The following is a 24,193-nucleotide window of genomic DNA, read 5'->3' on the forward strand; positions in this document are numbered from 1 at the left end:
ATCTCATATTGTTGCTGTAAAGTGCTGAAGGGAAGCGGAGAGTAAGCACTACGTAAGTGTCAGCTATGACGATAATGACTGCAGAGAACGTGTACATGGGAGATGTCATTAGCCTGTACTTATCCTTCACTTGATGGTTCAGAAAGGAAGAGAGCCAGGCGCGATGGCTCACGCCTGCAATTCCAGCACTTTGGGAAGCCAAGGTGGGCAGATCACAAGGTCAAGAGATCAAGACCATCCTGGCCAACATGGTAAAACCCATCTCTACTAAAAATAACAAAAATTAGCTGGGTGTGGTGGTGGGCGCCTGTAATCCCAGCTACTTGGGAGGTTAAGGCAGGAGAATCTCTTGAACCTGGGAAGCAGAGGTTGCAGTGAGGCGAGATCATGCCACTGCACTCCAGCCTGGTGACAGAGACTCCATCTCAAAAAAAAAAAAAAAAAAAAAAAAAGGATTCTGAGTTGGACATTATTTCCCTAGCTATTGCAAAGATGCTCTACTGTCTTCTAGCTTCTAGTGCTATTAGTGAGAAGTATGATAGTATTTTAATTCCTGCACCTTTGTAAGTGACCTTTTCTCTGAAGTCTTTGAAGTCTTCTCTTTAGCCTTGGCCTTCCGACACTGCATTTTTTTGTGCCTTGATGTGAACTCTTCCTATTCATTTGCTCTGTGTTAAGTGAATTCTTTTCATTCTACAAACTCATGTCCTTCAGATCTGGGACATTTTCTTGCATTAATTCTTTATTTCCTATCTTTCCATTTCTGTTGGAATGGCTACAAACCTTATAGATTGACTCTGATTTTCTTATCTTTTCTGCTTTTCATATTTCCTCAACTTTATCTTCTAACCCACTAATTATTAAATTTTTGCTGATAGAATTTTTTGCTGATTTTTAAGAGTTCATTTTGATTCTCAGACTTTTTTTTGTAGCCTAAGCAATCCTCCTACCTCGGCCTCCTGAATAGCTGAGACTACAGTCACGCACCACCATGCCCCACTAACTTTTTTATTTTTTGTAGAGAAGCGACCTCACTATTTTGCCCAGGCTGGTCTAGAACTCCTGGTCTCAAGCACTCCTCCCACCTCAGCCTCCCAAAGTGGTGGGATTACAGGCATGAGCCACCATGCTTGGCCTCTAAGGATATTAATTATTCTCATTGAAGTTTTTTTCTGTTCTCTATAATTCTGTTTCTCTGAAGGTCTTTTCTTCTGTGTGTGTGTTTTGTTCTCTGTTTTCATGTTGGGGAATTTCTCCAAATGTCTGATGGATCTTAGGTGAACATTCATGCTGATGAGTAACACACTACAGAGCTGAATGGAAAAACTCCCTGAATGGGTGGGGCTTGCCCATAGGACTGCATTTTCAGATGACAGGGCAGCAAGCTGCTTTTTTCACTGAAGGAACACTTAAGTGTTAGTAACTTAGATCCTTTCTCTTGGGTCAGTTTCACAGAGCAGAATCCTCCAACTTACTGAGGGGTAAAAGTCTGGCTGCCCGCATCAGAGGAAACCAGGAATTAAAGGTGTCATTTGTCAATATTACATACTTCCACTTAATGTTCCTGTTTTCAGTATGGCATCTAACCCTTCCTGAGCAGTACGTACCCATCCAAAAGCAACCCAATTTTCTGCTAGAGTGGGAAGAGGGCGGAGAGCTCCACTTGGGCAGGGAACCTCTGGACTACTTATCCTAATTCAAAACCACTCCCTCTTTTCAGCCTTCTCCCATGGCCTGGCCTTTGAGACGTGCCTAATATCCCCCATGTCCCGAGCTTTTCTAGTTTCTACAGTGGGAACTGATTGGTTCCTTAATGACTGCCTCCCATACAATATTTAGCTATATTCATTTTTCAAATATCATTATATTTATAGGAAAATGTTAAAAGTTTAATTGGTGAGGCCAGGTGCGGTGGCTCACGCTTGTAATCCCAGCACTCTGGGAGGCCAAGGCGGGCGGATCACTTGAGGTCAGGAGTTCAATATCAGCCTGGCCAACATGGCAAAACCCTGTCCCTACAAAAATATAAAAAAATTAGCCAGGCATGGCGGCACACGCCCAGCTACTCAGGAGGCTGAGGCATGATAAGTCTTTGAACCTGGGGGATGGAAGTTGCAGTGAGCCAAGATCATGCCACTGCATTCCAGCCTGGGTGATAGAATAAGACCCTGTCTCAAATAAATAAATAAATAAATGTCTAATTGGTGAACTGTACATAAAAATGATTAAGATGGTAAATTTTATGTATGTCACAATTTTTAAGTCTAAATGGAAGTAATATAGAATGTTCCAGATATGATATACAAATATCAGATACAGATACAGTTTGGTTAATCATAGTATGATATAGGATATATCCTGGATAATGAAAGTTCTTTATATCCAGAGAAATCAACAAACCATTAAAATAATGAACCTGCATCCACTAAAAAGATTAGCAATTTTTTTTATTATTGCAGAAAACAAAAACTATTTAAACCAAATCAAACTAAAATCACAATTATTTGCCTTGATTTGCCTCTTTAATATATCATTAGAACTTGAGGAAGATATTTTGTTTATAAGTAATCTTTATATTTAAGTATAAGACATTCTGTTAAATCAATTATTTCTGTACCTTTTGCTAGTCTACACTATGAGACAAAGACTTAAAGAGGAAAGCACAGATCCATTTAGTGGTGCATCTTAAGAATGTGAGGAATATAAAAATAAGATGAGTGACATTTTCCACCCAGCTATTTAAAATTCTGTCATAAACTGCAAACATTCTAATAGAGTAATAAATTAATATGCAATACTTAAGTTAAAAATTAATCCTAACTTCATACTACAGGAATGCTCTTTTGACCTGAAATGTGATGTTCAAAAAATGTGTACTTAGTAAGTACATTTCTATCATTTCAACTAACATCTGTAGTAATACATTAAAAGGCCAATACTTCAAATACTGTCTATGGGAACTCTTTTTTTCCCTTCTTCTTTTTTTGGAACAGAGTCTTGCTCTGTCGCCCTGGCTGGAGTGCAGTGGCACAACCTCGGCTCACTGCAACCTCCACCTTCCGGGTTCACGCCATTCTCCTTCCTCAGCCTCCCAAGTAGCTGGGACTACAGGCGCCCACCACCATGCCCAGCTAATTTTTTTGTATTTTTTTGTATTTTTTAGTAGAAATGGGGTTTCACCGTGTTAGCCAGGATGGTCTTGATCTCCTGACCTCGTGATCCACCCGCCTCAGCCTCCCAAAGTGCTGGGATTACAGGTGTGAGCCACCGTACCTGGCCTATGGGAACTCTTTTCACACAAATATATTGTTAAAATTGAATTCATCCAAACAACTCATTCTAGACTTTTAAGTTACTGATCTGGGTTCAGCTACTTGGGATGATAGCAGATAAGGGCAACTGCATGTTGGTTCTAATAAGAAGCCCACTGTAAATATTAAACATACAAAAACTTCAGTATCTGGAGGACTTACCAAAAAACTAAAGGAAACAGATAGCTTGGGACTAACTCAAACTGCCCGCATAGCTTACGGTAAGAAACAGACTCTGCTGCTCTTGTGTTTTGCTTCTCTGATTTTTGTTTTCTATATAAGAACAAGTTTCCAGTGCAGAGGTTCATTTCACAGAAAGTTAACACCAAATTACAAACAACAACTCAAAAATTAAGTAAAAATATACTCCAAATGATTAATTTGAGGGAAGATTTCATTTATGTGTGTAACAGGCTTTCACAATAGAGACTGGTCTGGCTTTTCTTCCAACGATGTGGTTGAGAAATTTAAGATTTAATACCCTACAGTAAAATGCCTCTTTACCATCAACTAACCTGCCAGCTAGAAAGCAGCATGGCCCAGTTTAGATCAGCATTTCCCCAAATCTGTTTCCAAAACACACTAGTGTTCTGTAACATTAAAAGGTATTACTATGTAAAACATAAATACTAGCAGTATTTTTCTCTAAAAATGTACTCTTTTAATATGCCAGGAAGATTAAGGAGGTAGACGGCTGTCAACATGCAACAACTCGCCTTTAGGAAACAGCTTATCATAGCCCAGAATGCCAGGCTGTGGCATGAAGCCACTTGACCCACAAGTGTGTGGCACATATTAGAGCACTAAGGCATGGGAGTGTTTACCAACAGCTATGATAGTGTGTGCAACATACACATCAAGCTGTGATCACTTATTGCAGTAATGAATGTTTCTGTTGTACCGGTTTTGGTAATACGTGAACACATTACAAACTCACAAACGTTCCATGGACAAATAAATTTGGCAAATGCTAGTATAGATGAAATATGCCAAAACCTGAAATATGGATTGAAATAACTGACATAAAATATTGGAATGATGTCTTTACTAGGAACTGTATAAACTTAAGCTTACTGAAAACAACGTGCCAGGGAATAATATTATATGATATTTACCTTTTGTAATAGCAAAAGCTTCACAGAAATTATTTAGAAGATTATTATTCCTTAATCTTCTAACCTCCAAAGGAATCTGTCACACAATGCACAGATCAATTCATCTACACATGTCGAGGAGGATGCCAGCAGGAGAACTGGATAATGTGATGATAGTAGTTTTGAGGATGTTTCAAAGGAGTGGGTTGGACTTAGGACCAACAAGACACAGTACAGCATCCTAGCGCTGACAATCCTGGGACACTGTGGCTAGCCCGAGTTCTGAAAGCAAAGGAGGAGCGTGGCCACTGGAACCTAGGGAGGGTAGCTGTATGGAGACAGTCACCCAAGAGAAGCGACAGCCTTGGGCAGAGGAATGCAGTCACCCTAGGGGCCCCTCCAGGGAGGAAGTTGGGAAAATCAATACCCTAAACTCATTCTTCTCCAACCAGCAAAATGCCTTCTAGTCCCTCTCATCGTCTGCTCCAGTCAGAAGCCACAGGGCAAGAGTGCCTATCAGTGTCGCTGGTAAAAGTCACGTTTGGAGGGAACACAGTGAGGAAGGGTAAGAGTGGCTCTGGTAGGGCAACGGTTCTCCAACGTGCATTTCACCTCATCTTTTTCTCCTGTCTACCTTCCTTCCCTTATTTTTGACAAATAAAGAATGTCCAAGATGTGAACTTCTTCAAGAGCTATCTGGGAATGACTGAATTTTAAAGTCTCTAAATAATCAAGAGCTTCCTATAATCTATATAAAAGAAGCTTTACCCAAAGTCTGGGCCAGCGGTTACATCTCTATTTGGAAGAATGAGCAAAGGCCTTAAAGCTACTACCACCCATTTCTATCTAACCCTAGACTTGAAGCAAGCTAATAAGCTATAGAACTTTTCTTTGATCTGCCTGGAGAGAACCCTCCCTGTGGTATATTTAATTTTTGTGACAAATAGAGTACTTCAAATAACTTTCATTGTTTAAGTTCCATAAAGGTTTGCATAAAACCAAAAGATGAAATCTGTTCCAGTGAAACAGCCCCTTGAATTATTTTCTATCATATTTCATAAAACATATTTTTCACCAGTATTTCTAAATAAAAAAATTATCTCACACATTACAAGTTTCCATTTACATGATGTCCAAAAACAAGCAAAACTAACCAATAATGGTATATGTTAGAATAATGCTTACTTCTGATAGGAGAAGGAGGATTCAGGCTGGCAACAGGCATGAAGGAACCTGCTGGAAATGCTCTAACTCCAGATCTTGTTTTATAGCTTGACATATATGACATGTTATCAAGAATTATTGGGCTATGCCATTAAGGTTAGTAGACTTCAAGCACTACAATGTTTGTTGAGGCATTTTATAATGCAATTTAAAAAGAAATAATTATTCAATGATTTTCCTAATTACCTCCTCAACAAATATCTTAATGTAAAAAAGGTTTTGGGTTCATACATTTACTAGGCAGCAAACTGTGGTTGTCAGCCCATTTGCCTCTTTTCTACACAGTTTTACTGGAACACAGCCACCGGCTGCTTTTGTGCCTTAGCTGCATGGGTGAGTAGTTAGAGATGGCAAGAAGTACAAAGCCCAAGATACTTACTATCTGATCCTTTAAGAAAAATTTTGCCAACCCTTGACTTAAACTTCACATAATAAATTGTCTTTTTTCTAGGAGAATTCAAATTAATCTCATTCAGATACCAAAGTAACAAGAGGAAGATTCTTTAGACAGCTTAGTAAATTACTCAGTAAATTGCAACCAAGAATTTTACAAAACTCTAACATAGGGTGGCCACATCCTTCTGCTTGAGTTACACTATGGGTTTAAGACACAGATCACAAACTGGCATTCTGTTTAGACTTACACAAACTTAATTTTTTTTTTCAGCTGATGCCAACATTTGAAAAGAGGAGAGTACTTTTTTTTTTCCAAAAACCAAGATTTTGCTTCTCATTTAAAAAATAAATGGAAGATCCAGCAACACTGGGACCATATTCCTACAAGGTAACAATGAGCTCAAGTGACTTCATTAACAGAGAGGCCAAGCATCACTGACACTCAGTGTCGCTTCTGCATCATTCATTTCTCTTACAGCACAGTTGAGAGGAAAATGAAATGAGGCTTCTAGTTGCACCTACATAAGGAGTAGGAAAGTGGAAGACAGACAGAGGCAGAGATTTCTTTAACACTCAGCTCACTCGTTATCTTAGTGACTCTTGGGCACATGAGTTGAAACTTGAGGTTTAAGCAATGGCCTCTAGGGAAAATGGCAGAAAAGAATGAGAGGAATCTGGCCCGAAGGGCCAAAAAGGGCAACGGTTTACGCCTCCAGACATCAAGAGGTGGGTGTCTTCCTCTATCTCCCACCTTGGGACAATTCTGCCTATTAAAAAGCTTTTTACTATTTTTTGCAACTTCTTGTGACTCTATAATTATTTCAAAATAAAAATGTTTTCTGAACAAGCTTTGTCTTACACTGACTAAAAATCTGTCCAGTTTCATAAAACAAGTTTAATCCTCTTCCATCAGAAAGTTCTGCCACTTTCTATAGCAGGAAGTCCCCAATCCCTGGGCCTCAGGCTGGCACTAGTCCATGGCCGGTCAGGAAATGGGCCACACAGCAGCAGGCGAGAGAATCAGCACCTGAGCTCTGCCTCCTGTCAGATCCATGTGGCATCAGATTCTCACAGGAGCGCAAACCCTACCATGAACACCACATGTGAGAGATCCAGGTTGCATGCTCCTTACTAACGCACGCCTGATGATCTGAGGTGGAACAGTTTCATCCTGAAACCATCCCCCTGACCTCCCCGATCCGTGGAAAAATTGTCTTAAATGAAACCAGTCCCTGGTGCCAAAGATGTCAGGGACCGCTGATCTAGAACTCCTGCCCAGATTCTCACCAAGAGTCTCCTTTCCCAAGGACTAGAAAAAGAACAATTATTATCACCTCTCTTGCTGTATCATGAATTCATTCAATTAGCAAATACTTACTGAGCACACACCATGAGTCAGATACTGTTCTAGATTCTAGGGGTACAACACTGAACTATGTTCTTGCCCTGGAGAACCTAAACTAAGTTATTAGGTGGCCATATCATACTACCAATTTTATTACACTAAATTTAGTCCACTAAATTCTCTTTTTTTTCTTTTTTGACAGGGTCTTGCTCTGCCACTGATGCTGAAGAGAAGTGATGCAATCACAACCCACTGCAACCTTGAACTCCCAGGCTGAAGAGATCCTCCTGCCTCAAACTCCCAAGTAGCAACGACTATAGGCACACACAACCATGCCTGGCTAGTTTTTATTTTTTGTAGAAACGGCATCTCACTTTGTTGCCACGCTGGTCTTAAACTCCTGGCCTCAGGCAATCTTTCCGCCACAGCCTCTCGAAGTGTTGGGATTACAGGTGTGAGCCACCATGCTCAGGTTCTAATTCTTTTTTATATCCACTGCCCAAATTATAAGCTTAAGCAAATGGGTATATGGGTCCAATTTTCTTAATGCTAATCCTTCCTTACTAAACACTGTATTTTTAGACTCTTCCCTTCTCTCTAGTCTGTCAAGAACTTCTAGAATAGCAGTTTCTTTTCCACCTTAACATACACTCTATCCCTTCTAGTTTCTTGTTGTCTGCAAACCTGATAAACCCATCCTTCGGTATAGTCATCCAAGTCAGTCATTAAAAGGTTGAAACAGGACAGCACTGAGGTCCCTAAGACCCCTGACATACATCTCTAGCATCTACCCTAAGAGACATGAGTCCATTATTTAATGCTCCGTGGCTTCCCTCTCTCAGTGAGCTATGAGTCCAACCTGATTTGCCCTATCCACAAGAATACCACTGGGTCTACATCAAACCCCTTGCTAAATTTCAGATACAGTATGCTCACCGATATTCTCTAATCACCTAGTGGGCAAAAGAAGAATTTTTTTTAATGGGAAGAGAACAGATAAAAAGGAAGAACAATGGAGTAAGGACAGGTCATTACATAGCTTCCAAAATAAACCAGAATTCTTGAATAAATGCTAGGTATACTTTAAAAAAAAATCACTCTTTGGGGAGGTGAAAATCACATCACTGTTTATAAGAAATGTTGTCTTTCAGGCAAATGATTTAATCATACGAACTTTTATACACTATACCTTTGGCCACAGTATAGATGAACACAATTAGCAAATTGAATCTTTGGAACCTGTTTGCTATTGTTAAAGCTAAGCAACTTTTTTTTTTTCAACTAAAAGCTTCTGCCTTTAATACACTCACTGGTGGTTATTAAAAAATGGAAATGTGTTTGAATTTCCAGAAGTATATTTGAACTCTGTAAAGTATACAGTTCTCATGAGGGAGTCCGATTGAAATCATATTTTAAAAAGCTATTATATGTGACTAAGGCATAAAGATGACACAAATTAACATTCAGCACTTGGAAGTGAAATAAAAACAAAAAGATAATTCATGAATATGGTAATGACTGTTCTCTGGCACAAAATCTGAAAGCGCTTTATGCATTTTAAGTGAACTTCAAATTTTAAGTAAACTTCCGGAGTATCATTGTCAAGTTTTAGAACTATCACCCAGCAAGTCATTTTACAGACACAATCTGGGATTTATGACAATTTGGCAAACACTACATTATAGTTGATTTTCTTCCCACTAAGGAGAAAAGTTTAGCCCAACAACAGTACCAACAAGTTTATGTGAAGCATGTATAACTTGAAGAAAACAAACCATCAGCACTTTAGACCTATTCACATGACTAGAGAAGTGTTGTTATATGCTACATGCATTAAAGTCAAGTCTTTACTCTCCATACATTTTGAACCCAGCAGATGTTAGATTTACCTTGAAAGCAACAAAGAAGGATTTATTGTGAAATACTCTTTGTTGCCCTTCAGTATACTCCCAAATTTCGCTGACGAGCTCAACTTTTACTTGCTAATACATGTCTTTTTAAAAAAAAAAAAAAAAAGCAAACTGCAATAGTTTTATTTCAGCGCTAAGGTAATTAAAGCACAATACTTCACCCTGTCTTCCAACATATATGAAAGTCGAAAAGTTTTTACTTTATTCAGTGAAGGTGGCTTCAATGTCACTGCTGATCAAGAGGGGAGTTCCAACCTATCATGCTGTGTTCTATTTGCTGTAATTCTCTGCCTGCTTTCCAGACTTAGAGTTTTGGGAATTAGAGAATATTCACTTCCAGGGCAATTCCCAGCCCTCCACACTGCTTACCTGAATATATTTCCGCTGAGTTTCGTCATTTAAAACATGTGCAACATGCTTGGAAAAAATCTTTTCTCTGCCAGTTCTAGCATGGATACCAACCATAGTGACACCGATGGGCCAAGGCGCATTTCCAATAGCCATCTGAAGATAAGCATCATTTGCCTGAAAGGAAAGTGTAAGAAGAAATCAGAAAGGCAGAAATGTATTGGCTCAAATTCTTATTGAAAGTATTTCACAGCCCTTTATGATGTAATTTTCATCCACCTTTTGGGCACATCGAAAATATTACCATTACTGTTATTCAAACAAAACAGATTAAAATATAGGGTAACAGACTGCCCTGCCCAGGACCACCAATGTCCATGGAAAAACAGAAACCAAAGCTAGGTTGTGAGTAAAAAAAAAAAAGGCACACATTCCTTTGCAGCCTTTGTGTGCTGGAAATTAATACATCTCAGATCTGGAATTACCAAGTAGGCACTTTGATGCACTGATGAAAATTCTAGTTTCGGTCTCCTTTAGACCCAGTCTTCTCCATAGGCGGTCATGTAGAAGACAGGGGCTAAGTAGTTTTTTATCATCCAACCCTATACAATATCCACTCCCTACACAGCATCGTGGCTCCCCAAAGGCAGTGGGGGCTCGGTATGTGGGGACCACCACACCGGGTCTATCACAGATGTGTAAACAGAGAGGAAACACTGGCCCTCCAGTCGAATAGCTGAAAGATGAGATCGCTCCACTTTGCCCCTCACCCAACCTCCCACCTGCCAAGAACCTTTAAAGAAGAGCCCCCAAAAAATGAAGATAGAAACCAATGAAGACAAATGGCTCTTTTTCCTAACCAAGCTGGCTAGCTGTGAGGAAGAACGAGAAACACAGAAAGCAAATAAATTCTAAAAGACCTCCAGGTTTAAGAGAAGCTTATAAAGCCAGGCCTCAAGGAGATTTTAATTTTAAAAAATCAGACACCTATGAGATTGATAGGCAGAGTTAATATTTTTTTAAATCAGATACTACAGACAGGATAGCTGGAAGATCATTTTCTACCCTAAAGATAAATTTGAACTTGCTCTGCTCAAAGGATTTTATAAAGCTTAATTTTAAAAGGGCATATGTACATTTTTATCACTAATTTTCATGTGTATAAATTTTAACATTGGATCTTAACTGATAAAAATTTCAATATTTAGTTTCCCCCAAATTCCAAAGAAACTGTCTAAACAGGTTATTAAAGCTTCTTGGTTCCTTCTGTAGTTTATATGAAACAAGCTTGCACTTGCACTTAGTTCTGATATGTGATCACAAGAAAAGGCAGTAAGAGGAAAGGCATCCATTCTAGCAGGCAGTGATGTGCATTCTTCCTGTAGTGACAGTGACCTTATCCATCCACGCCAATGCAACCATCCTAAGTAAGAATCATGCAACTGACAGAAACTAAGAAGAAATTTATAACTGTAAGGCAAAAATATTTTCTTTAAGAAAACTGGCTGGCTCTTAAAAAGAGTAAAATCACTGCAGGAACCTCATTAGACTAAGGCTCTAATCAAGTAAATCATGCGGTCACTCGGGAACGCCAGAAGTCCCCTGTTACGTGAGTACACAGATAGAGCACCGAATAAGCAATGTCATTCCGAGTTCCCTACCGCTCTGGCACTGTCAGTGGGGTTGCTGCACTGAAATGCTCTACTCCTAGTGTCTTGGGAGGCACAGCCACAAGAAGCCTCCCTCAAACTCTGTCCTTTCCTCATCTCCACTACTGGTGCATTGGGCCCTTCTCTTCTTGTTCCCCTGTACCAACTGACAGTCCTCCTCTCACCCCTTTCTAAACTCTACCTCAGGGAGCCCTGGACACCAGCACCCTTGCCCTCACCACCACCTCCCAGAGCCCATTCAGGAGTATAGACATTGGGGCGAGGGAGGGGAGTCTTCCACTGCACGGGTCTGCAGCACTGAAATGGGAGAGATGAGTCCTGGAAGCCTTGCTTGAACCATTTCCCCAGAGAAACAATTACAAAGAGTGGTTAAATTCCACTGTACCATCAGTACAACACTTCAGCTATATTACAGATTAAAGGGGCTTTTATAGCCATCCTGGGAAACTCATCTATACAACGTTGTTTTTATGGGAAAAACATAATCAGCCATTTACAAAACTTTGAAATTCAATCCCATTCATAAAATGAACGCTGCCTATATACAGTTCATGCTCCGAAGACCCTTTAGGCCTACTTTCAAAATGACTAAGAGCATACAGATGAGGTCTGTATTTCCTTAGTCAGGTTTGTTATTCAATACCTAACAGTAAAGCTGGCAAATACAATAGAAAATAAAACGCTTTTTGCTACTAACTCATCTCATATTTATTCTTAAATCTACTATGTAAAATCCTCCTATCCCAAATGAGCATTATATTATGTACATAACCTGGATATACTCAACAATTTCAAAGAACAGCATGGGAATGTACCTTCACATATTCTCTCTGCAACATGAATTTAATAATATCCGTTATTGATTCTTTAATATCAGCAGGAAGATTCTGAAAAAAAAAAACGAGAAGAAATTTTGGAAGCTACTATGTATAGTGAAAAAACAGACTGCATTTATTCTCAATTTATACTGTATTTTTTAAGTCAGTTGAAAAAAGTATTTTCCAAGAAACCTCACCCTTTTCCGTAGCTTTCTGAAAAGTGGTCTGAGGTAGGACTCGGTCTGTTTCTGGGTCGCACTGTTCAGTTTACCCTGCACACTGCGTTTCACGTAATCTTCTCTGGCATTCAATTCTTTAGCCCAAACGCCAAGAAGAAACTGTTGAAAGGATGGGTAAGTTTAGACTACAATGCCACCCAGTGGTTCAGTAAATTTAAATGCTCTCTAGCACACAAAGACAGAATACAATCATCCTTAAAGTAAATGTCTTGATTAAAATGCCACCAAATAATATAGAACTAATAAGCTAGTTCTGCTTATTCGTCATGATAATGCTTTGAAGTAGTACCTTTGGCAAGTCACTAATTTCCCTAGTCTACATCTATTCCCAGCTCAAGGTAATTTGCTTCCCTCAAAAAAGAACTATCAAGTTTCACAGTTAACTATTTGACAGGAAATAAACTTGTATTTGTATTTGTATTACATACATAAAATTCAACAAGTTACAAGTTACAAAAAAACTGGACTTTCTACATATGCTGTAGAGACCATGATTAAGTTTAAAAACCACTCAAGCACCTGACTAAAGGAGAGGAAGGAGAAAGAGAAACAGAAATACAGAAGCCAAGACCCAGCATTCCCACCTCCACCCCTAGAGAACTACCTTGTGGCCCTCGGGTTTAACTGTATAAAGGGCACCCTTTCTGGAAGTAGGAAACAGAGAGGCCTGACGAGGATGTTTTCCTCTAGGCACATCATCTATGCATATCCTATAAAAGAAGAGGCCATCATTCAAAGAGGAAATTCTAGTTCATACTAGTTCCTATGCCCTATCTAGTTCCATGCCGTATCCTCAATATATTCAGAATCTTGATGACTAATATGTTGTATCTAAACTGTACATACAAGAAAAAGCATTCATTGCATGTAAATCTCTTGGTCTGAACACAGTTTGTGAATAAACATTAAAATATCTGGGATTTGTTCACACTCTACCTAGACCACTAAAGAGAGAAATGTTGAGAAGAAAGTTGGAATCAGCAAGTCATAGCAAAAACAGGCAGTTATCTGTAGAAATGAAGAAATGCACACTCTCTGAAAGGTTACAAAAAAAAACTAAACAATTAGCTGGGCGTAGTGGTACATGCCCTACTACTCGGGAGGTTGATGAGCCCAGGATTTTAAGGTTACAGCGAGTTATGATGACACCACTGCACTCCAGTCTGGGCACCAGAGAAAGACCCTTTCGCAACAACAACAACAACAAAAAAAGCTAGAACCCTCTTCTTCCTTAGGTTATCTAAAAAAAGTAAGAAATTCAGCTGGACACTGTGGTTCACACCTGTAATCCCAGGACTTTGGGAGGCCAAGGCAGGGAGATCACTTGTGGTCAGGAGTTCAAGACCAGTCTGGCCAATAGGGTGAAACCCTGTCTCTACTGAAAAAAACATATATATATATACATACAAAAATTAGTCAGGTGTGGTGGCATGCTACTCGGGAGGCTGAGGCAGGAGAATTGCTTGAATTCGGGGAGCAGTGGTTGCAGCAAGCCGAGATTGTGCCACTGCATTCCAGCCTGGGCAACAGAGCAAGATTCTGTCTCAAGAAAAAAATAAGAAACTCTACCAACTTCTTATTAATTCTGCTGTTGTGATTCTTTTCTATGTGTTTACATTAATGAGCCAGCTTTAAAAAACATGCCACAAGAAAAGTAGGCCAGGCACAGTGGCTCACACCTGTAATCCCAACACTTTGGGAGGCTGAGGTGGGTGGACCTCCTGAGGTCAGGAGTTCAAGACCAGCATGGCCAACATGGTGAAACCCCATCTCTACTAAAAATACAAAAATTAGCCGAGCATGGTGGTGGGCGCCTGTAATCCCAGCTACTCAGGTGACTGAGGCAGGAGAATCACTTGAACCCAGGAGGTGGAGGTTGCAGTGAGCTGAGATTACTCTATTGCACTCCAGCTTGGGAGACAAGAGCGAGACTCTCTGTAAAAAACATATGTAACAAACCTGCATGTTATGCACACAAAAAATTCCTACAACTTAAAGTATAGCCACAATAAATTTAAAAAAAAAAAAAAAAGCCACAAGTAAATATGCATTTTCTCTCACTAACTGCTATATCTAGTGCATAGCGATATCATAAACATCATGTATGTGCGAGAAATGTGTATTGAGGTTTTCCCATTCCAGCCTTTAACCCTTGGTAATCCAAAAATATAAGAATAGTTCGTAAGGATCCAAGGCGTCCTCCTCCCCTGGCCTAAGACACGCACCTTGAGGAATTTGGTGATGATGTCCATGTCTTTATGATCATTGCCTTTCCCTAAGGACTCTCCCAGCGCCTGAAGAAAAACAAACAATACTTCTGTTCATTAATACAAAGCAACAACTACACATATATATTACCAACACCAGTCTAAACATGGCTGTTGGTCACACATGCTGTTCAATTTTTACTTAAAAACCTGATGGAATTTCTAGATAAGAAATCAAAACCAAAAAACATGGATTTGCCACTTAAACTTGGAGAGCATGTTATCTTTTATGAAAAGTCAAGAGGTGGTAATGAATGTGAGATTTCTTTTCGGGTGGGGGAACAAAAATGTTCTAAAATTAGATTGTGATGATGGTTGCACCACCATGTGAATATACTAAAAACCACTGATTTGTATATGTTACATTGGTCAATTGTATGGTATGTCAATATCTCAATAAAGCTGTTTTTTAAAAATAAATAAATAAATACACCAATGGGGGGGGAAGCACACAACTGGTTGCCCATACCAATTATTTTAGTAAAATTTAGGGACCATAGACAGGTATTGGAGGAAGGAGGGGATTAAAATGACATCTTCCTCAACTATGATCTCATTCAGAGGGACAGCTACACGTGCAAGAGCCAGGAATTAAAGGAAACATAAAAATAACAGTTTATGTTTCCTTAAGCATTAAGAACTTTAACCCATATTTATTTTACATGTTAGATACTTACATGATACAAAATTGCTTTTTCATTAAGATTATACATTAACACTCCACAAGCAGCACTGTGGCAAAAATTAGACAGCAAGATATTGCCAAGCGTTAGCAGGGCTTGAAAGACACGAGGGCCTCACACTGCTGGGTGTAGACTAGGACAGCCATTCCAGAGAGCAACTTGACAGTACTTAGACAAGTTAAATATACATATATAAATCCCACAATCCCATTTTGTTAGGCCATCATGGTTATGCACAAGACTGTTCATCAGAAAGCTGTCTGTGGTAGGAGGGAGCTGGGAACAATCTAGCTGTCCATCATTACAGGAGAACAAAAAGTCAAATGCAGTGAATGGCATAACACATGGAATCCTATGTAGCAATTAAAAGCAAAGGATTCAATGTACATACAGCATCAAGGATGGCTCTTAAAAACATAGCGCTAAATGAAAAAAAGACAAGTAAAAAACAGAATAAAGAATGTCACAGCATAACATCATTTCTGTAAATCAAAAATACATGCTCACAAAACACTGCAGGTCACAAGAGCAGCAACAAACAGAAGGATGTGCATCCAACATATTAGAATGGGTTCCTTTTGAAGGCAGGAAGTAGGGGAATGTGAGTGGAGGATGAGAAAAAGGGGAGTAAATAAATAAAAGCAGGGAGTAAATAAACAAAGACCAAAGATGACAGTGTGCTCTGCACTCAACAATCTGCCCGACTCAGCCATCTGCTCCACAGGAAAGAAGGGTGCCAGTTATGTGCTGGGCTTGGTATAGAGATTACCTCTAACTCTTCAATTGTGGTATTTTCCTCATGAACTTTCAGGTCATTCTGTGTGTCTTCCTCTCCAGGCTCCTGACCACCGACGATTTCATTGAGGTACTGCTGATCAATCTTGTCCAAGGCTGCTTTCAGATCATTCCTCAATCCCTAAGAAAAGTAAAAAAGGAAGAACAACTGTTACAAAATTTCACTGTTGTTTCACCTTTGATTTTTCATTAGTAACTGCAAGTATTTTTCCCCCCACAAGAAGTTAAGAGTTCAGCAAAAGCAGGAACTCAAATGACATCAATTTATCACACAAGTATCATTACTGTTCGTTTAAAGTTAATTCTTATGGACATATTTAAATTAAAACAATGCATGAACAATGGCCAGTCTGCTGGTCAGAAAAAAAATACACGTGAGTGACGAATCTAAATAAGAATCTTCATAAATGCTGTAATTTTCTAATGAGGCTTAGTGAAAGTGGCAGGTCTCATTAGAGTCCCCAAGCCATTTGCCCAGCTCATTTACAATGTCTAACCTCAACTACCGTGAACTCCCAAAACATTCAGAAATGTCGGTGTAATAAAATTGGTGCCTCATCTATATCCCAGGTTCTCAGCTATGTTTCTAGCAAACCAGCAAATTCACATTTTATGCACGTATGGTTCATGACCATTTAATGAAAAATGGAAGCCTCATCTTCCTAAAAATGAATGAGAATCAGCTGCAAGGTTTAAGAGCCAAGGAAACATGGCCGTGAGGCGGCTATAGGGTAATGGTTGAGAGTGAAGGCTATCTGGGTTCAAATCCTTGCCACATACTATTAAACAGCTCTTCAACAGTTTGCTTAACCCCTGTATGCCTCAGTAGCCTCACCTACAGAATAGGAGTAACGGCACCATCTACTATGTAGGGCTGTCATGAGGATGCTATTTTTTATTTCACTGAACAGTTACTATGTGATGAGGCTGTTCCAGAACCTCGCAAACATCAACTCAAGTAAACTAAGAAATGGACGATGTGCTTTTAACAGTTACTGGAGCACAGTGCACATTCGACCAATGTTAACTCCTAACGTTCTTACACGGAAAGCATCTGATCATTGTCTACTGTCACTTTATAAACACAGAAGAGAAACATTCAACTCAAAACACTTATAATTTCTCAAGCACTGACTGATCACCTGCTGTGTATAAAGTATGACGCCAGGCGTTCCCAGAGGTCACCTCGTTGAATTCTCAGCGCATTCCGGTGAGACAAGTATCACTGCCTCTGTTTTACCAATGAGGATTCCAAGGCTCAAACAGATTAAAAGACTTGCCAACGGTCACATAATTGGTGATTATAATCCAGGAATGGAATCCAGACCTTGTGCTCCTGTGCTTTCTCCTCAAAACCTCTAGATGCACGGCACAAGACTTGGCATACAAAGGTAAAACAGCCTTTGCCCACCAGGAAGAAATAAATATGCACATAACTCTAATAATAGTAAAAAAACAGTAAGTACCCTAACAAAGGTTTACTCATAGGCGCATGGAGAAGGAAACAATTAATTCTGACTGGGATCAAAAATAGATTCCGAGAAAAGATGTGGTCATTGAATTGCATGTGAAAGTATAAAAACATGATTTCAACTAGAGCATACAAGACAGAAACACAGCAAGCAAAGGAAAAGTGATCATTACAGACACAGAGGACTGAAGGCAACTGCTAGTGTTGTGGGGCTGGAATGGCAATGCTGGGAAGTGAAGCAGGAAAGTGGTTTGGCAACGAAGAAAGCAGTGAGACAGCCCAGGCTAGCAGAGAGGGAGCAGGTCGGGGAGCAGGCCTGGCCAGCCCCAGCTATTCCCGCCATTCAACTGTGATGCCAGGAAAGGGGCAAGATATCAGCTTAGAAGACCAGTCCAGGAGAGGCCTCAGATGACTTCAGCCACAGCCTTCATCTCCCTGCAATCACAAGAAAGACCCCAAGCAAGATACTGCCCAATCCAGCCCAATCAAACCACAGAAGTGGTAATTAAGACAATAAAAAATTATCTTAAGCTACCAGGTTTCAGGGTGGCTTGTTAGTCACCAAAAACAGATTCTGTAATAATAAATTCTTTACAATAAACAAACACTAGAAAGTTTTGGAGTAGTCTGTTACATAGTCATAGATAACCATACCTGTTTCTCAATAATTCAGAAAGCAAGTAGATAAAAAGTTAGCAAGGCCACAGAAGATCTGCACAACACTATCATCATTGGCATTTGTAGAACTGTATCATGAAAGCAAAACAATACTCTTTTCAAGAGCCTGTGGAATAAACCATATGCTAAGCCGTAAAACAAGATCAGAGCCTTAAATGTAAAAGCAAAAACTATAATACTAAGCTTCTAGAAGAAAATAAAGAATATCTATTTGAAACCTTGGGATAGGCAAAGATTTCTTAAGCAGGACACAAAAAGCAATGACCATAAAAGGAAAAATCAATAAATTGGACTTCATCAAAATAAAAAACTTCTGGGCCGGGCACTTTGGGAGGCCAAGGCGGAGGGATCCCTTGAGTCCAGGAGTTCAAGATCAGCCTGGGCAACATGAGGAGGCCCCACCTCTATAAAAGTTAAAAAATCAGCCGGGCTTAGTGGCGCACACCTGTGGTCTCAGGTACTTGGAAGGCTGAGGTGGGAGATCGCTTAAGCCCAGGAGCTAGAGGCTGCAATGAGCCATGACCATGCTGAACTCCAGCCTGGGTGAGAGTGAGACCCTGACTCAAAAACCATGTGTGCGTATACACACACACACACACACACACCCTTCTGTTCAGCAAAAGATTCAATTAAGAGAACAGGTAAGCCATAAACTACAAAAAACTAGTCACGAAAAATATTCGTATATTTGACAAAGAACTTATATCCAGAATATATAAAGAATTCCTATAATCCATTAACAAAAAGCATGTGTGTGTATACACACACACACACACACACACACACACACACACACACCCCCTTCTGTTCAGCAAAAGATTCAATTAAGAGAACAGGTAAGCCATAAACTACAAAAAACTAGTCACGAAAAATATTCGTGGCCGGGCGCGGTGGCTCAAGCCTGTAATCCCAGCACTTTGGGAGGCCGAGACGGGCGGATCACGAGGTCAGGAGATCGAGACCATCCTGGCTAACACAGTGAAACCCCGTCTCTACTAAAAAATACAAAAAAATAGCCGGGCGAGGTGGCGGGCGCCTGTAGTCCCAGCTATAGGGAGGCTGAGGCAGGAGAATGGCGCAAACCCGGGAGGCGGAGCTTGCAGTGAGCTGAGATCCGGCCACTGCACTCCAGCCTGGGCGACAGCGCGAGACTCCCTCTCAAAAAAAAAAAAAGAAAAAAAAAAGAAAAATATTCGTATATCTGACAAAGAACTTCTATCCAGAATATATAAAGAATTCCTATAACCCATTAACAAAAAGACAAGTTTATTTTTAAAATGAACAAAAGGCGCTTGTAATCCCAGCTACTTGGGAGGCTGAGGTGGGAAGACTGCTTAAGCCCAGGAGGTTGCGGCTGCCATGAGCCATGATTATGCCACTGCGTTCCAGCGTAGGTGACAGAGTGAGACTCTGCCTCAAAAATAAATAAATAAGGAGAGACTTCAATAGACACTACACAAATGAAGACAAGTCTATGAAAAGATGCTCCTCATCTTTAGTCATCAGGCAATGTGATTAAAGCCACAATGAGCTACTACCAGACACACAAGAGAATGGTTAAAATTAAAAAGACTAACAATACCACATGCTGGGGTTTGGAAATGACTGGCAATTCTTATGAAGTTAAGGATACATCTACTCTTACTATCCAGCAATTCTACTTCTAGGTATCTCCCCAAGAGTCGTAACATATTTACCCAAGAAAAATAACATAGTTCAAAAAAAAGATTTGCATAAGAATGGCCTAGCAGTTTTATTCCTTTTTTTTTTTTTTTTGAGATGGAGTCTCGCTCTGTCGCCAGGCTGGAGTGCAATGGCGCGATCTCAGTTCACTGCAACCGCCATCCTCGTGGGTTCAAGTGATTCTCTTGCCTCAGCCTCCCAAGTAGCTGGGACTATAGGTACACGCCACTACACCCAGATAACTTTTGTATTTTTAGTAGAGGCAGGGTTTCACCATGTTGGCCAGGATGGTCTCGATCTCTTGACCTTGTGATCCACCCACCTCGGCCTCCCACAGTGCTGGGATTATAGGCATGTGCCGCCGCGCCCAGTCAGCAGTTTTATTTCTAATAGCCCAAAGCTGGAAACAAAGTTTGATATATTCATACAACTGAGTATCACTGGAAAATGAAAAGGAAACTAGTGGTATCCGCAATAACATGGATGAACCTAAACTGTTATGCTGAGCATAAGGAGCCAGACACACAATCTATGAGTCTATCTGTATGAAATATGAGAACAAGCAAAATTAATCCATGATGCCAAAATTCAAATGGTGGCTGCCCAGGAGGGGACGAGGAGAAATATGGGGATTGGCTGAGAAGGGGTACTGGGGAAATTTCCTTTTTTCCTTTTTTCTTAACTTTTAAGTTCAGGGGTACAGGTGCAAGATGAACAGGTTTGTTACATAGGGAAATGTGTGTCATGGTGGTTTACTGCACAGATCGTCCCATCACCCAGGTATTAAGCCCAGCATCCATTCGCTATTGTTCCTGATGCTCTCGGGGGAATTTCTTTGGTGACAAAATTGTTCTACTTCTTTATAAGGGCAGTGGTTATATGCTTGTATGTATTTGTCAAAATGCATTAAATGTTATACTTAAGATATGTGCTTTTCAAAAAATTAATGAAAACTTCCATTCAGCAGCAATAATCTGCCCACTTTATTTTTCCATTGTTGCCTACAATAATGCAATTAGTCAAACTCTATTCCAGTGAATGCAGTACAGTCGTATTTTTCTAGCTTTGTTCTGTCCTCTTACCTTGTTAACTTCTGGTGTGAGGATCTCTATTTTCCTTAAACGCTGAAAAGCATCATAATCAGTTTCTCCAAATAGTCTGATTGGTTCTCCTCTTTCTCTCAATCTTCTGATTACCTACAAAGTGAAACAGACACCCAGTAAATTATTTAACTTTTTTTTTTTTTTTTGAGACAGTCTCACTTTACCGCCCAGACTGGAGTGCAGTGGCGCAATCTTGGCTCACTGCAACCTCCACCTCTCGGGTTCAAGCAATTCTCCTGCCTCAGCCTCTCGAGTAGCTGGGACTACAGGTGCATGCCAGCACACCCAGCTTATTTTTGTATTTTTAGTAGAAACGGGGTTTCACCATGTTGGCCAGGATGGTCTCAATCTCCTGCCCTTGTGACTCACCTGCCTCGGGCTCCCAAAGTGCTGGGATTACAGGCATGTGCTACTGTATCCAGCTATTTAACTTCTGAGAGAGGAAAAAACTAAACATCTCAAAAACAATTTGTATATTGTACCTTAAAAGCCAAGCCTGGTGTTTAACAAAGCTAATTATCCAAATACATGCTTCTGTGTAAAGTATAAATTCCTTCAAATATTTTAAATCATTTCAATTAAGCTAAACAAAGATGTTTCCAAATCAAACAGAAAATCAAGTACTTTAGTTAAAAATCTATTTTGACTCAAAAGTCACTGTTATTAATTTTATTACCAAATAGCTCCTAGAAAGTGGTCTGACCTCTGACTTTACAATTCAAGTCTAAAGAAAGCCCTTCATATAAACCACCTCTTCCACTGCGAGATTAAAACAAAATTCTTTTTTGTAAGAAAAGGGGCATGTATGTGGCCCTCATTTTACATCATTATAACTGTTCTTAGTCTTCTTTTAAAAACAATGGAAAGACAATAGTAATCCCTATGCCAGCATATTCTTGGTGATCAAACACTTGTTTTGAAATGTAGATGCAAAAAGTAAGCTGTTTATTCTTTAATTTTCCATGAACAGATATACTGTATTATCATCACACCTTAAGTAACCATGAAGTTTAAGTCGTTTAGCTCAGTGCTTCGATAGGACCAATCTGTGCAGCAGGACACATAGGAAAAACACTAAGATAGGAGGGAATGACAGCATTTATAGAGGAAGGAAAATCAAATCTGGAAGCCAGGTGATAACTACCATAATGGAGAGTCCGCATTGTAATACCACCATCAAACCAAAATTTTCTCCCTCAGAAAAGAGGGAGTTATAATCTGCATATGCAGAGCTTTTAAGATGCTGAAAACCTATTTCCAAACTTGGGTGATGGTTATATGAATATTTATTTTGTAATTATTCATAATGATTCATACATGTGTAACGTATGTTGCCCTAATACGTTTCATACACTTTATATACATGCTATATGTCATTTTAAAAAGGAAGAAAGAAACAGAAAATGTAATAAAGATTAGTCCAAAATTTTTTTAAAAAGCAGTAATAAGAAACACCAAGAGCTTTACCTGGGAGCATAAACAGCATCACACCCAAAATCCATTGGGAGGGCTCTCACTGGATTAACAGAAGTTTGATATTAAAACAAATTTAACAGGTCATCTAGCACTATCTCCAATCAATGCAGAAATGACCTCACAAACACCCTTGTCAGGTCCCTGTCTGACAAACGACAGGAATCACATTTCTTTGTGAAACATCCCATCCCATTGTTTGGACAGATACGTTTTGCTTCTCAAAACTGATACCTACTTCCCTCAAACTTCTACCCATTTATCCCAGTTCCACTTTATGAAACTACAGAGAATATTCCGATTTTCCAAAATCAGAGGTACTTTCATTGGATTTCTAAGGATATCTCTAGTAATTCTTCTCTCCAGCCTCAGCATTCTCAATTCCTTCACCTCATCTTCACATGATGGTTTCTAGAGTCAGTCATCATTCCCCTGAAAGTTTCCTCTTGTGCAATGTCTGTCATAAGCATGTGGTAATGTAGAACTAAAAAATAATACTGCAAACATGTCAACCTGTGAGAAGGACAGAATACATAAGCCTTCGATCTAGACACTATATTTCTATGACTTCCATTCAGCCCTATCCGCAACTACAGAGGTAGAACAGGAAGAGACTACTGAGGACTCAAAGATGAAAGATGACCCTAAGTCAGTCAAAGACAAAAAGAACCTAAACAGAAAAAAAGAAAGGGAATGTGAGCTAGTTATTACTGCAAAACACTGCTTAAGATTGGGTGCTATACCTTAGGCCATGTTGTGAGGAGTGCATAATATTTTTCTGGTTATCAGTTTAAATAGCTAACTCTCATCTATCTGGAATTATATAACAGTGGTTCTGTCTAAAGGCAAGGTAATAAACTACCTGACCTCAAAGTTTCTTTTGGTGCAAGAATTCTATTATTCGAATTTTTTAAATAAAGAAGCTGAAATACACCACCATCACCACCACCACCCCACAAAAATGACACAGAGACTAAAGGGACATCACTGAAAGAACTTAAGCCTCTGAGTCCTCTTTTACTATTTCAATACATGCTCCCTGAGCAAAGGCAGGAACTTCTTCCCCACATCATGTCTAGTACTTAACTGATGTACCACTATTAATCAGTAACAATGGTTTAATAATGATGGATCTCACAAAAAGAACAACTTCTTAAAACTACTTCGTCTTTTAACTCAAGCTTTTCAATGTTTAAAGATAAAGTAAATTCTACGCCAGGTGTGGTGGCCCTTGCCGGTAATCCCAGCACTTTCGGAGGTGGAGGTGAGCAGATCACCTGAGTCAGGAGTTCAAGACCAGCCCAGCCAACATGGCAAAACCTCGTCTCTACTAAAAATACAAAAATTAGCCAGGCCTGGTGGTGCATACCAGTAGTCCCAGCTACTCGGGAGGCTTAGGCTTGAGAATCTCTTGAACCCAGGAGGTGGAGGTTGCAGTGAGCCTAGATCATGCCAGTGCACTCCAGCCTGGGAGACACAGCGAAACTTTGTCTCGAAAAATCAAAAAGTAACAGAATTCTAAAAAATATAAGTGACATGAAATTTCAAGTATTTTTCTGACTATGAAGTTAATACATGCTCACTTGAGATACAAAAATAAAATATAAAGAAAATTATATTTTTTATATATAAAGAATGAGTTCATAAAGGTAGTGGAAAAAAATTAACATATCTTTTTTTAACTC

General features: G+C 39.6%; 1 protein-coding gene across 2 annotated transcripts in view; it reads right to left on the bottom strand.

The window, feature by feature from the left end:
• The window catches only part of PRPF18 (pre-mRNA processing factor 18), a 44,473-nt gene that overhangs the window by 4,849 nt on the left and 15,431 nt on the right, over positions 1–24,193 (bottom strand). For both annotated transcript variants that reach the window (XM_003903398.2, XM_009214001.3), the window contains 6 exons: positions 21,015–21,128; positions 16,075–16,221; positions 14,581–14,649; positions 12,314–12,454; positions 12,114–12,185; positions 9,650–9,805 (listed from right to left, as the gene is read on the bottom strand). In XM_003903398.2, the coding sequence (XP_003903447.1) occupies positions 9,650–9,805; positions 12,114–12,185; positions 12,314–12,454; positions 14,581–14,649; positions 16,075–16,221; positions 21,015–21,128 (699 nt within the window). The remainder of the gene's footprint in view (positions 1–9,649; positions 9,806–12,113; positions 12,186–12,313; positions 12,455–14,580; positions 14,650–16,074; positions 16,222–21,014; positions 21,129–24,193) is intronic.

The sequence above is a fragment of the Papio anubis genome, chromosome 11, assembly GCF_008728515.1.
Source record: "Papio anubis isolate 15944 chromosome 11, Panubis1.0, whole genome shotgun sequence".
Taxonomy (NCBI): domain Eukaryota; kingdom Metazoa; phylum Chordata; class Mammalia; order Primates; family Cercopithecidae; genus Papio; species Papio anubis.